The following is a 13,129-nucleotide window of genomic DNA, read 5'->3' on the forward strand; positions in this document are numbered from 1 at the left end:
ATATCTTGGTCCAAATCTTCATCACCAGTTGGTGACCGACTACCATCTAACACACACAAATTGTTGTAACCAGATAATTGATATACATAATCTGCTGTTAACCTTCATTTTGAGAGTCCATACTAAGTCTTGTGTCTGCTTGTTCATCTTCTCTCATATCTGTATGTGTTAAGTGTTCTTGCCGATGACTTTCTGCATCATCTATTTGCAAGTGAGAGACTTTAGATGGTGGAGAAGTTGATTGTGTATTCGTATTCATCAGAACTGATTGCTCTTCAATGCGTAATACAAGAGATCCTGTTGGAAACAGTCCTGTTTCTCTTAGAGAACTGGACAAATCTGAGTCTGAATACTCTCGTCTGGGAAATGGCTGGTAACACGAGAAACACATGGGTAGACAAAATGCAACACGAAGACACACTAGAAGACAGACGTACGTACATGTACAGACAAACAGCCAAACAAACTGTAACGAAAACAAAACACAAGACAACAAAAAGATGCATTTACCTGAAACAGAGTTACAATTCCTTTAATGTCTTCTTGGGCTACAATTATACTGACAACATCTTGCAAAGACATATCAACAGGAAACTTCTGCCGAAGCACTTTACCACTGGGAAGTCGCAGCTACGCAAAAACACAAGTGAAATAAGACAAACAACCAACTCATAAAATTATCTGTACAGAGTACATCAACTATACACATTTGCATACACAAACACTAAAATGTTTATTTTCATTTGTTGGTCAGTCTGTCTGTCCATCTGTCCATGATATGTCCAGCCATGCATTGTCTGTCAGCTAGTCCCTTGAGTCAGACACTAGATACAAGACACAAGCAAGACACCTGTAGTGAGCACTCTGTAGCAGTACTTGCACTTCTAGCTGTGACTGGCATAGACATCTTAGATATCCCTCCTGCTGCTGCTGCTACGGTTTGTTCCTTAAGCTGTGTCTGATGACCTAATTGCCTTTCTCGTCTTTCTCTCTGCTGCTGTCGATCATCCTCTATCTGCTTACGAATTAACTCTTTGGCCTAGTACAACATACAACAGATTAAACGTGAAATTCCAGCTGTATTGTCTATTCACAGTATTGTTCACCTTTGCCTCGGCAGCTCGTTGCTGTTGAATGTCCCTCTTCATCTTTTCCCTTTCTTTTTCTCTAAATCTCTCTTTCTCCTCTCGCTGCTTGTCATTCAAATGCAACCTGCTCACCACTTTCTGTTCACCCTCATGAGAGTGAACAGTCCCTGTAGACTGAGCACTGCTTGTTTCAGAACTGGTTGTAGCTCCTTGGTCAGTCACTGATAGATTTTCCGTCTGGTTCTGACTTGTAGGCAATTTCAAATGAAGAGCATGCGATCTGGAGTGAGCACTCGTAGACACTCCTACCCTTTTGTTCATTATCCTGAAATATGAAGTCAATTCACAAGATTATAATCTGTCTGTCTGTCTGTCTGTCTGTCTGTCTGTCAATACATACATTTCTTATACAAGACATTATTACAGTCTACGCTAAAAATCAGCAAGTTCTAAGAGAACTAGGACCCAAGAGGTCCCTAAGTACGACTAAGAGTCAAACAGTTAACAATAAACTAACAGAGTTACTAATGTCTGTCTGTCTGTCTGCCTGTCTGTCTGTCTGTCTGTGAGTTGCTCATCCACAATCTTGTGAAACCGTACAATTGGCTGCCAAAATATCAGGTTATGCAGCTGAGTTGAGAGAAAACGCAAAATGACAAAATATGGTCAACAGCAGTCTATAGCAGGATCTGATACAACATGTATTCCACTGGTTTTTGAACACTTTTGGGACCGTATGGCTGAAGACTATCTCGATAAGATCTCCAAAATTTCAAAAGATGCAAATGGAAAAAGCAGTGAAACAGACTTTAGAGATAGATGGAGAAAGCAACTGTCTGTAGTTGTACAGTCTTGCAACTCTTGTGTGATTTTTAAAAAGTTGTAGAAGTTGTCTAAGTGCAATTTTGATGATTTTCTGTATGATAAAGACGTTCAACATTTTGTTCATTGACTGTTATTGTTATGCATACGTAAAGTTAGCGATTGTTATTGGTAGAGTAAGAGTTCAAATATAACAATCTGTCTGTCTGTCTGTCTGCTTACTACTAGTAAGGCTGTTAGCCTGGTCTGTTTGTTTGTTTGTCCATTTGTCGATCACATCACGTGTCCAAACTCCAGTCCATCCCACTGTTTGTCTAGACATTCAATTATATCAGCGACCATTCCACTGCAACGTCCGCATTCAATTTGCCCGCCTCTACGGCACTCTGACACTCGCTCAACTCAAAGCCCATGCTTAGAAGATGAGCTAGCAAACCGTCTATACTCTAAACACAAAACAGAAGCTGAACAATAAACGAAAAGGTACGACATGTCAGCAAACTAACCTCAGCACTTGCCATTATGTAATCGGATAAGCCTCGGATACCCAGCCTCACATACATTGTTATGTTATACGGGATATCGATCACAATGTCTCAAATCGTCGAGTGCGTTCCAAATTTTTCAGAGGGTCGCAATGAGGCCGCTATAGAGGCCATTGCAGCAGCCATTCGTTGTACTGATGGATGTCACCTTCTTGATGTTGACGCCGGTCAGTCTACGAACAGAACGGTCTACACGTTTGTTGGCCCGCCACATGCTGTTGTGGAGGGAGCTCTAAACGCGGCTCGCGCAGCGAAAGAGTGCATAGACATGACCAAACACAAAGGCAATGTGTTATTCACAATTGAAATATATGAATTGATTGGTTTTGTGCGGTACTATTTTTAAATTTTTAATATTTTAATATTTTATTAATTATTGTAGCAATTTTTTCATTGTTTGATATTAATTCTATAATTATTGCATGGGTCGTATTTGTTGCTATCAATTTAATATTTAGAATTTATTTTATTATGTTATCTGGTTGTTTGATCATTGTTTATCATATTGACGTTTAAATTTACTATTTTTATTTTATATATTGATTTTTATTTATAATCAATATATTTTTTTTGTTTTCACTTATTCAATATGCACTGAATTTATTATTGAGACTTAACTAAAGCAGTTGATTCTCTGTATGGTAAATGCTTGATTTGTGAGCATGTTCATGCAGGAGCTCATCCTCGGATTGGAGCAATGGATGTTTGCCCATTTATTCCTGTTGCTGGAATATCTACAGAAGAGTGTATACAACAGTGTGCTTATGCCTTCTCCAAGAGAGCGTCTGCAGAACTGAACATTCCCATTTACCTTTATGCAGCAGCTGCTACCAATCCACAACGTACAAACCTTGAGACTATTCGTTCAGGCGAGTATGAAGGATTGGCAGAGAAATTACAGAATCCAGAATGGAAACCTGACTATGGACCAGCTGAGTTTCTTCCCAAATGGGGGGCATCAGTAATCGGTGTGAGAAAGTTTCTCATTGCGTACAATGTCAACTTGCTAGGTACAAAGGAACAAGCACATAGAATAGCTTTGAATATAAGAAGTGCAGGAAGAGGCATGAAAAATGTGAGTAGTTTTTTGTTTGTACATTCTACCTGTTTGAGTATTACCCTATAGCTATTTAACTCATTTTAACTTGCCCAAGAAACTGGGATTTTTGAATTTTTACGGTTAGTGGTAATTGATAATTATCAGAATGGTTTGCTATGCTACAACTAACTCACGTTTAGACATATGTATGGTGTTGATCACTAGTGGTTGGGTAATACTGAGTTTTAAAATTGTTCTACAAGTACTGTGGAATTTGTTGTAGCCTGGACGATTAGCTTGCTGCAAGGGTTTGGGCTGGTATCTACAAGAGCAAGATTTGGCACAAGTTTCATTGAATTTGACTGATTTTGAGACAACACCAGTGCATGTTGCATTTGAGGAATGTTTGAAGGATGCAAAGGTAGTAATGGCTTATAAATCATATGTCTTGTCTATTGTATGACATTAGTTAACTTGGCATCTTTACTCTCAATCGTGGTTGTCTTACTTCTCTGTAGGAGCTTAACGTGGCAGTCGTTGGATCAGAGATTGTTGGGTTGGTTCCACTGAAAGCTCTTTTGATGGCTGCTGATTATTACATTGAGAGAGACAACTTATTTGTTGTTGGTGAACAGAAGAAAATAAGACTGGTCAGGAACTATATGACAGCATTTTCTGCGGTTGACTTTTAGATAGCTGCTGGGCGTCTGCTTTAGGCAGTAGAAAGACTTGGCCTTAACTCAATTACCAAGTTTGATCCCAACAAGAAGATTATAGAGTTGGTCATGCTTTTGGTGGTTTCGTGTTGATTTCATAGTTGTTGTGTGGTATTAGGTATATGATTGATCTTAACCAAGATGGACCTCTTGTCAGTGGAAGTTTGCGTCAATTTGTGGAAGGTTTAGCTGCTCGTACCTCAGCACCTGGTGGAGGTGCAGCATCAGCCGCAATTGCAGCAATGGTAAACACGTGTGCGATGGACTATAGACAAGTGTAGACTTGATGGTCATCTGTAGGGTGTTGCGTTAGGCAGTATGGTTGGTTGGATGACTTATGGTTACAAGAAATATGCAGTTTTGGAGTCAACTGTTCGGCAAGCTATTCTGCCATTGCATAACGCCGTGCAAGACCTTCTACCTCTCATTGATGCTGATGCTACTGCGTTTACAGATTATATGGTTTGTTGGTGGCTGTTTATTGTATTTGTTTAATTAAGTATGCATGGACTTAATTGGACATTTCGTCATTGTATGATTAGGCTGCAAGAAAGTTGCCAGGATCTACTCCTGAAGAAAAGGAGCGGTAAATAATGCTTTATACTGGGTGTGGTGTGTGTGTGTGTGTGTGTGTGTGTGTGTGTGCGTGCGTGCGTGCGTGCGTGCATGCGTGCGTGCATGTGTTGTAGTAGTTACATTATTGTTATGTAGACAAGAAGCAGCAATGCAAGAGGGTCTAAAGACAGCAATTCAGGTTCCTTTGTCGATAATTCAAGTTGCCAATCAGTGCTGGCCAGCTCTCTTGCTACTGGCTCGTTGTGGCAACTACAGCTGCAAGTCAGATGTTGAGGTCTGCATGGATACCTATTCTGTTGATATTTGTTTTTTTGGAGCTTTTCTGTGGCTTGACAGCTAGCCAAATACTCTTCAATATTGTCATGTACAAACAATACTAGATCTTTTGCTTTTATGTGGGGTGTGGGTGGTTGGGTAGTTGGTCAGTCAGTTGGTTGGATGATCAGTGACTGTTTACAATGTCATGACTGTCTGTAGGTTGGTGCAAAGGCAATTGAAACTGGCGTTTGGGGAGCGCACAAGAATGTTGTCATAAACCTTTCGGGATTAAAAGACATTGAATATAAAGAGAGGGTAAGGGTATTGATCGTAGCAAGGTGATCACGTGACACAAGAATGATGCAAATTCCAGGTGCACCAGGAGGCCAATGAAGCTCTCAAAAAGGCACAAGAAACTTGCCAAGAAGTTCTTGATATTGTAACCGAAAGAACAGGAGATGTTGCAGAGGTGACACAGAAAGCAACGTAACTGCAACATCTACTCTGAGCATGCGTAGTTGTACCGCATATATATTTGCTCTCTCGCTCTTGCCAGTTTGGACGACTAATAAAACTTGTTTATTGGCAAATGACATCTTCCGGTGTGTTTAATACTAGACATGTGTGTCAGTTTGCAACTAATGGCTGCTATTCGCAGAGTTGGCGTGTCCTGGCTGTTTGTGTGTGCTCTTGGAACCATTTGTTGAATGCAACGTGTGCAGAGACTTGTATCTTTGCCTTCAAGTAAGTTTAATAAACAACCTCGAACTAAGCTCGAGATCAGTGCAGTGGAATGCGCTGGAGGTCTGAACATCGAGGGTCAACTGTTGTGTTTCCGATAATATTTTAGTGTTTCTCTCGTGGTGTGGAAGTAGGCAATCACGAGAGTGATCATGACTACGCTATTTTGGTAAGGAATGTTGTCATGAATCGATTCAAGACTTAAATATCGTTGCCTGCAGAGCAACAAGTTTCCTCTTAGACCAAACTCTGATTGGACAGCGAGGGAAGAACTGGCTTTGCTAGGAGCCATTGAAGATCACGGATTAGGAAACTGGTAACATTGTCTTGGTTATGATAGAAATTAATTAGAACATTAATATTATATTATTAGAGTAAATATAATTAGTATAGTCATAATATATAATCACACACACACACACACACACACACACACACACACACACACACACACACACACACACACACACACACACACACACACACACACACACACACACACACACCACACACACACCACCACTACCACCACCACCACCACACCACACCACACGACACACACTATGTCATGAGTAATATTTCTGTAATTGCTCAGTTATTGTTATGATGCAAATTTGCATGTTGGTCACGAATGGATTATCAAGACAATTGATAGAGGTCTTGCTAGTCTGTGTGTACTTGCATTGATATAGTTTGTGTGTGTTTGTTATAGGTGTGATGTATCAAATCAAGTTAGGACCAAGCCAGCTGCTGGTTAGATTATTGTGTTGACTACAGTGTTTTGCTATATCAAATTAATTAATACTGATTGGGAAAATTAATTGCCTTGTATATGTGATGCTAGAGTGCTGTCGACACTACATTGAAAACTTTATTGAAAAGCCGTTTTCACCAGAATTAGGTATACAGAGGTGTAAATACCTTGCAGGGCAGGCATGGAGGCAAACGATCACACACAGTGACACACACACACACACACACACACACACACACACACACACACACACACACACACACACACACACACACACACACAACACAACACACACAACTAGAATGCATACTCTCACACCAGCAAACTATTAATTATCTTACCACATATTTGTTAGAGTTTCATATACCAAAGAAAGAGAGACTGGAAGTGATGCCATCTTTTCATCAATCAAAACCTGCTGTGAAGAAAGGTGTTGTTTATGTTCCTGCTTTGCATGTCTTCTCCAAATCAAGACCTAATTGACATTGCTGGTGTGTGTAGTATGTATTGATCCTCCTCGTCCTGCACTGGGAAGTCAACAATCAAACGACATGGCTGGTTATCTGCCGTGGAGAGGAGAGTTTCAGGTTGAATATGACGACAATGGAGACTTTGTTCTACAAGATATGTCATTCGATGACATAGACACACCGTTAGAGAGAGGCTAGAGCTTTCACTACGATCTTCTTGCATCTAGTTTGTGCAACAATTTCTTGTTGTGTAGAATTGAATTTAGCTGTCATTGATATCTATCAAAGTACACTGGAAGAGAGAGCATATCGTAAGAGGTGAGCTGCAGCAGTGTGTTGTAACATGTTACCTTGTAGTTGTCTGAGGGTCTGAAGGTTTGTCTGTAACTTCAGAGTTCTGCGTGACTATGGACTTCTGAGTTGGAAGAACCACAGGGGTAGGTCAGCTCTGTAGTGTACGTGTAAGGCTTTGACTTAATTAACATGTGATGTTGTGCTGTAGTTCACAGTCTTAAGCTGGTTTCTCCTGGAAGGTAACAATAATTTCTATAGCTTTACAATATAGCACTGACAATTGTGCATTAATTAAAGGGACATTCAACATATACTACGACCATTCATGAGATTGCACAGTCCTGAAGAACACGATAAGCTCTTACAATGCACAGCTTGTAAGGAATTACCTGACAGCTACAAATATTGGATATTATTAGTATCAATTGAGCAACAATATATTTACATGGTGGCGTAATGAAATTCAGTCTAGAAAGTTTGTAGTGAATTAATGTCAAAGTGTATTAATTAAACATAAGTACTAGTTTTACATTTTCACTTTGGCTTTTAACTAATTCATATTTGTTGGAAACGTTTGTATCTTTCATTGAACAGAGGTTGTACATTACTCAAAATGATTAACTTGACTTCAATGTATTTGTAGTCAGTACGCAACTCTCTAAGTCAAAGCCATACACTTAGTGTGCTTATGTATCAATATGTACTATGGCCTGAAGTCTAGAGTCAAAGTTAGGCTATTTGCATGTATTGTTGTCAAGAGATTACAATGTTAGCGTGAGAGAAAAATATATCAGACCAACTAATTTTTTTCTACTTCCTGAAGTTTGGTTTCACAGTTAGTAGTCAGCAGAGTTACTTACTGTTTTGGAAGACAGTTTGCACATTGAGCTAGATAAGCATCATTTTTTGTCTACTTTGATAATGTTTCAAGTGATTAAACAATTCAAACTTTTTGACAAATTGTTTTTACGACAGATGAACTAAAGCTAAAAGAAGAGGTTTGTCGATTGCAAGAATACCGGACAGCTGGAATAAGAAATTTGAAAGGTCATTTGCTGTCAAGTCGTAGATTGTTTTCGAATTGTAATCAAACGATGGTGGTGCTGCAGGGGCAGATCTATACGAACAACTTAAAAGTAAACGGTATCACACGGTGCGCAAGCATACAGCAATGGATAATATACTCTCAACTATTGATGTACGTCTATCGTAAATGGCAGTTAATGCTATTGTGCCAAGTACATGTATGTTGTTCATTAGAAATATTTGGTACTTAGTAGGTGTCTGTTATACAGATGCAGACAAAGAATTGGGCGATGTCTTCAAACTCTGGGTATGGCAAGAATTTATTGATTATTATTGTTCAAAGGTAACTGATGTTGATGATTGATTTTGTTTGGTACTATGCTCTTGTTGTGGTTGATGAGAAGCTTGGAAGTTGTACCTAGAGGTCAGCGTAGTTGTGTTGTCTACTTGTACACTCCACATGTGCTGTATATTCGCATAGGAAGAAAGCCAGTAAGAAGGTTAGATATCTCCGCGGCTCCCGGAGTGGGTATTTTGTCTGATGAAGAAAGAGAGGTGAGCCAATGTTTGATGCGTATAAACTAATTCAATGTAGTATTGTGGTTTGATCGGCTGCTCACATACAGATCACTGCAAAGTATAAATTCACCATACGTACATGATCAAACTTGTAAACGTGTGGTCCGACTTGTAGTGTAATGAACTTGAAATGCATCAAAGCAGACAGGACACAGTACAGTCAGACCTGGTTATCCGGCTCTGCAGTGGGTTATCCGTTGCCTGGGTATTCGTCAACATTAGACGAGAACCAATCTGCACACAATCATTAGAACTGCACGGAATAATTATTGTTGAAACAGATGTGGCCAGATAATCCAGCTAGGTCTGAGACTGTAGTTGTTTTTCCATCTGTTTTTTGGTATTTTGTATGTTTGTGGCAGTAAATCACTTGCTTTGTGACAATAGTGAGGTCACTCAAAGTCTTGTTGTTACTGCAGTATTGTAGTAGAGCTGTGAGACATGAGTCTAGACATCCTTGTCTCAGAAACCATATTTGCTATGTTGTGACAATAAGCAACAACTTAGTCTTGGAGCCCATAAATCTACGCACTGCACAAGGGTTTGTGCTCTGATGGTAGCAATTTGCTGTTAATATTACTGGAGCTTGGATTTTGTGATTTACCCTGTGGTGTGTTTGTTAATTCATTATTTAATTAACTTGGGATTTATATTCATTGCTTTGTAGTTGTGTTCATCTCTTCGCCTTCTACCGTTGGCTTACCAGAAACACAAGGCTATCTTGATACAGGAGAGTGAAAGGCTTGGAGGTCTTAAATTAGCTGATGCTCGACGATTTGTTCACATCGATGTAAACAAGACTAGAAAGTTGTTTGATTATTTTACAGACCAAGGGTGGATTCGAGACTTACCACCTTAGTGTATTTATGTCTTTCTACATACTGTACAGTAGCCAGGCTGTCACATTATATTTCAAAATATCTCGATTTGGCTCCAACGTTTGAATATGAAGAGCGTCGCAGGTGCAATCTTGTAGCTCTAGCAGTTGGTGGTCGACTAATGATGGTCGTGATATCTTGTAGCTAGGGTATTTCAGCAGACTATCCTCGTCTCCAATTACGCATGCGTAATGTTTGCGACGTGCCCGTATGTAGATAGCAATGCCCCTTCCTGGAATCAAAAGACGTCGGTCTGGCAGCGATGAGGAGCCCGGAGAACTAGTGGACGATGATTCGTCTTCTGCTTCTGATTCCGAGCCGCCACGGTACATGAAACGAAGTTTGGTTGATTGTTGATATCAACTTTAGCTACTATAGATCTGAAGACAGAGAGCGCTCGCAAAGTAAGCGATCGTCTCGTGCTTCGTCCAGTGGTTATTATCGTGACAAGGAGCGGGATAGGTCAAGAGAGCGATCTTGGTATGTGAATGCAATAACAGCTTTTGATTGCAAATACATAGACACTATTGTATATGTAAACTGAATTGATTACAATGTTGACTGTTTGTACAATTTACAAATTTGCCCGGGCGAAGAACGGGCTACTCAGCTAGTATTATTACATGACAACATAATTCATCATATCTTAACTTTTAATTAACTACACTGTGCAAATCATGCATGTAGACACTACAATACAATAGTTATTTGCTGTTGATCTGTTTGCATGTCTGACAGTATATGGCTTACAGGATAGTTGTCAAGTGTGTGTGTGTGTGTGTGTGTGTGTGTGTGTGTGTGTGTGTGTGTGTGTGTGTGTGTGTGTGTGTGTGGTGCGATGGCTTAGTTGGTTAGAGAGTCTTCTATGGAGTGTGCACATCCGGGAACTTGCAAGGTTGCAGATTCAAGTCACAGTGATGGCGAGCTATGTCATAATTTGCTTGGACAAGAAACTCACACACAATTGCCTCTCTCGACTCAGGAGTATGAGGATCTGGTCATTGACTGGGGTGGCAAAGGCCTCGGCTACGACAAAGTCCATCAGCCACTGGGGTCCAGGTGGGACTTTGGGTGCCCACACCACAGTTGGTGTCACAGTTGGTGCTCCTGCAAGTACCTGGCCAGGCTCCAGGAGATTGGTCAGCACGGCCATAGCTCCTGCATAGTGCACAGAAACCCAGCCAACTGGCTGGGGGTGTAACCATAACGAACGCAGCTCCTTATCCATTTGCCATTTTTGCCATTGTGTGTGTATGTGTGTGTGGTGTGTGTGTGTGTGTGTGTGTGTGTGTGTGTGTGTGTGTGTGTGTGTGTGTGTGTGCGCGCGTGCATGTACACGCGTAATTATCTAAGACAAACACTTGATATTGAGACCATAATTGTGTTGCTGGTTTACTGTTGAGCTCATTTTGCTAAACTCATTTAATATTAATTGAAATGACAAAATCTAGACTACTCATCGAAATTTGTTGTTGCCCATGAAATTTGACAGTTAGGTGTTTTGCAAAGACTTTATTTTGTAGGGATTATTATGATCGTTCTTCTGAATCTCATTGGAGTTGGCATCAATCGGGAGATCGAAGTCGCCATTGGTCTGATCGTAATAATCATCGATACATTCACAGACGTGGGTCATCACCGCCACCATATAGACAACAGTTTGCTGGAGGGAGGTTAAGTGAGAGACACCTTCACTCGTATCACAGTGAAAGCAAACGAAGAAGATACAGCTCTGAAGGTGATTTATGATAAATTGCCGGTACTTACACTGTGCAACAAGGTTGTATGTATCGCGTACACGCCGTAGCTTACATGTGGCTTACTCGCAATTTGAGTGAAACTGTTATTAATTAAAGCTAATTACAGGAGCTTACATTAAGTCCGACCTTGTAGCACTGCGTGTAAGTGTAGTGACAGAGTGTGAATCAATGCCTTGTGGAAACAAATGTAAACGTGTGGAGACAGAGCATGAATGCAGTGGTGTCCACATATTGCGTAGGGTGACAAGGTAACCATGTGTTACCATAGGGTTTACACTGAGTATCGCAGCACAAGTTAGCAAGTTTACATGCAATGTACATCCATGGTTGAAACACAGTGTAAACCTTTCTGCCAAAACATACGTAAAGCAGCACTGTATTTCTTCACTTTGAACAGTGTGCTGGCATATGTAGAGATCACGAACGGTAACTTTGGTGAGTTTCTATTTGTTTGAAGTTTTTGGGGTATCCAGGCATATGACGCATTTTTGCTCTTGATGTGTAATGTTAGCTGTCATTGGCAAGTGTTCAGTCATTGCTGGTATAACAGTACACACCATAGGCTACATCTGGTACACACATTTCAGTTGGACTTGTTGGATAGATTTTTACTTCTGAAAACCTAGTAGCTAGCAGGCTTTCAAAAAGGCTGTTTCCATGCAATAATGTTCAGTGTTGGAAAAAGTGGTTGTTAAGTTGTCATTTGACAACTAACTGAGTTCATATGATAATCAATTATACCAACGAGGTTGCCATCCTGTTGACTGAAGTCACTCAAGGACTTTTGGACTCAATAAAATTTTGTTTTTGTGCTGCAGAGTAGAACATAGAACAGGTCAGACTGAGAGTGACACCTCTGAAGTCCTGGGATTTGTTTACTTGCCAGAACTATCATCATTTGATATGCATAAAGTATATGTAGAAGTCCTAAACTCCTTGACGTCTGAAAAATTTTGTGATGTGGCCAAGATGACAGCTACGTCTGCCATAAACTTCCAAACACTGAATGTTGACATTAATATTGACTTTTAATCATTAGGATATTGACTTCATCATTTTTTGGTTAATTGTGCCTTGGTGTACATGTACATATGAACAGTCTGTCCTGGTCCATATGTCTGTTACCACTGTATCTACTTGTTTGGTGAATTTTAATGACAAAAGGCTTTTATGGGTAAGAAGTGATTGTTTCTTGGATTTGATTTGTGCATTTGCAAGATAAACATTCGTTCTTGAGTAATGGGTGATTTCTTGTTGTGCATGTGCCAATAAAGTCATGCCCAGTTGATTTTGCACTGAGGCATCAGCACTCCTGGTGCGTTCATGTTTTCTGGCTTTACTGATTGTTTTTGCTATTATTATTACATTTGTGTGAAAAGCAACTATTTGTTACAGTTTCTTATTTTATTGTGATGTGATAATATAATATTTTTTTCTTGTACAGATCATGATCAGCGACTTTTGTCCAGCTTTTCTGGCGAGCATGAAAAGTTTGAGGTTGATTATAGTGAAGACTCCTTGCCATACAAGAGCATATTGACATCAAATGTTCCCATGGATGTAGAAACACCTGAAGAAACAGT

General features: G+C 40.0%; 3 protein-coding genes and 1 long non-coding RNA gene across 7 annotated transcripts in view; 3 read left to right on the plus strand and 1 right to left on the minus strand.

Annotated features, from left to right (window-relative positions):
- The window catches only part of LOC134189880 (uncharacterized), an 8,168-nt gene extending 5,733 nt beyond the window's left edge, over window positions 1-2,435 (minus strand). For 2 of the 3 annotated variants that reach the window (XM_062658281.1, XM_062658275.1), the window contains exons 1-7: window positions 2,417-2,435; window positions 2,250-2,356; window positions 1,107-1,413; window positions 851-1,039; window positions 511-630; window positions 103-370; window positions 1-46 (exon numbers count right to left, since the gene is read on the minus strand). The exon at window positions 1-46 is cut by the window's left edge and continues 248 nt beyond it. In XM_062658281.1, the coding sequence (XP_062514265.1) occupies window positions 1-46; window positions 103-370; window positions 511-630; window positions 851-1,039; window positions 1,107-1,413; window positions 2,250-2,356; window positions 2,417-2,431 (1,052 nt within the window). In that variant the 5' untranslated portion in view covers window positions 2,432-2,435. Of the gene's footprint in view, window positions 47-102; window positions 371-510; window positions 631-850; window positions 1,040-1,106; window positions 1,414-2,132; window positions 2,357-2,416 lie in introns of those variants that run through there. The other variant, XM_062658288.1, reaches the window with a different exon arrangement.
- Window positions 2,436-2,472: 37 nt separating this feature from the next.
- LOC134184986 (formimidoyltransferase-cyclodeaminase-like) lies at window positions 2,473-5,639 on the plus strand. Its single transcript, XM_062652765.1, has 11 exons — window positions 2,473-2,739; window positions 3,130-3,530; window positions 3,778-3,915; window positions 4,013-4,144; window positions 4,211-4,272; window positions 4,329-4,455; window positions 4,511-4,672; window positions 4,753-4,796; window positions 4,922-5,060; window positions 5,264-5,359; window positions 5,418-5,639. Exons 1-11 carry the CDS (start codon window positions 2,478-2,480, stop codon window positions 5,532-5,534), a joined length of 1,680 nt encoding a protein of 559 aa, XP_062508749.1. The 5' UTR covers window positions 2,473-2,477; the 3' UTR covers window positions 5,535-5,639.
- On the plus strand, window positions 5,575-9,834 carry LOC134184994 (transcriptional adapter 2-alpha-like). Of its 2 annotated transcripts, none has more exons than XR_009970726.1 (18): window positions 5,575-5,646; window positions 5,703-5,788; window positions 5,895-5,954; window positions 6,007-6,101; window positions 6,498-6,538; window positions 6,630-6,686; window positions 6,895-6,969; window positions 7,041-7,202; window positions 7,264-7,327; window positions 7,403-7,446; window positions 7,512-7,542; window positions 7,601-7,680; window positions 8,279-8,350; window positions 8,413-8,501; window positions 8,564-8,636; window positions 8,734-8,753; window positions 8,811-8,884; window positions 9,576-9,714. XR_009970726.1 is itself a non-coding variant. In XM_062652778.1 (18 exons), the coding sequence occupies exons 1-18, from the start codon at window positions 5,634-5,636 to the stop codon at window positions 9,765-9,767; spliced, it is 1,293 nt and encodes a 430-aa protein (XP_062508762.1). In that variant the 5' UTR covers window positions 5,575-5,633; the 3' UTR covers window positions 9,768-9,834. The 2 variants fall into 2 exon arrangements, 1 of the variants encoding a protein (XP_062508762.1); XM_062652778.1 differs by having other exon boundaries at window positions 8,599-8,636; window positions 9,576-9,834.
- Window positions 9,835-10,028: 194 nt separating this feature from the next.
- On the plus strand, window positions 10,029-13,126 carry LOC134177023 (uncharacterized). The gene is made up of 4 exons (XR_009969423.1): window positions 10,029-10,112; window positions 10,165-10,266; window positions 11,310-11,524; window positions 12,991-13,126. It is a non-coding gene; the product is annotated as an uncharacterized LOC134177023 (long non-coding RNA).
- The last annotated feature ends 3 nt before the right edge of the window (window positions 13,127-13,129 follow it).

The sequence above is a fragment of the Corticium candelabrum genome, chromosome 1, assembly GCF_963422355.1.
Source record: "Corticium candelabrum chromosome 1, ooCorCand1.1, whole genome shotgun sequence".
Taxonomy (NCBI): domain Eukaryota; kingdom Metazoa; phylum Porifera; class Homoscleromorpha; order Homosclerophorida; family Plakinidae; genus Corticium; species Corticium candelabrum.

Coding starts and splice junctions, on each gene's coding strand:
- LOC134184986 (XM_062652765.1), top strand. CDS start 2,478: ATGTTATACGGGATATCGATCACAATGTCTCAAATCGTCGAGTGCGTT. Junction 3,531..3,777: donor CAGGAAGAGGCATGAAAAAT/GTGAGTAGTTTT, acceptor AATTTGTTGTAG/CCTGGACGATTAGCTTGCTG. Junction 4,797..4,921: donor ACTCCTGAAGAAAAGGAGCG/GTAAATAATGCT, acceptor ATTGTTATGTAG/ACAAGAAGCAGCAATGCAAG.
- LOC134184994 (XM_062652778.1), top strand. Junction 5,789..5,894: donor ACTTGTATCTTTGCCTTCAA/GTAAGTTTAATA, acceptor ATAATATTTTAG/TGTTTCTCTCGTGGTGTGGA. Junction 8,637..8,733: donor GCGATGTCTTCAAACTCTGG/GTATGGCAAGAA, acceptor GTTGATGAGAAG/CTTGGAAGTTGTACCTAGAG.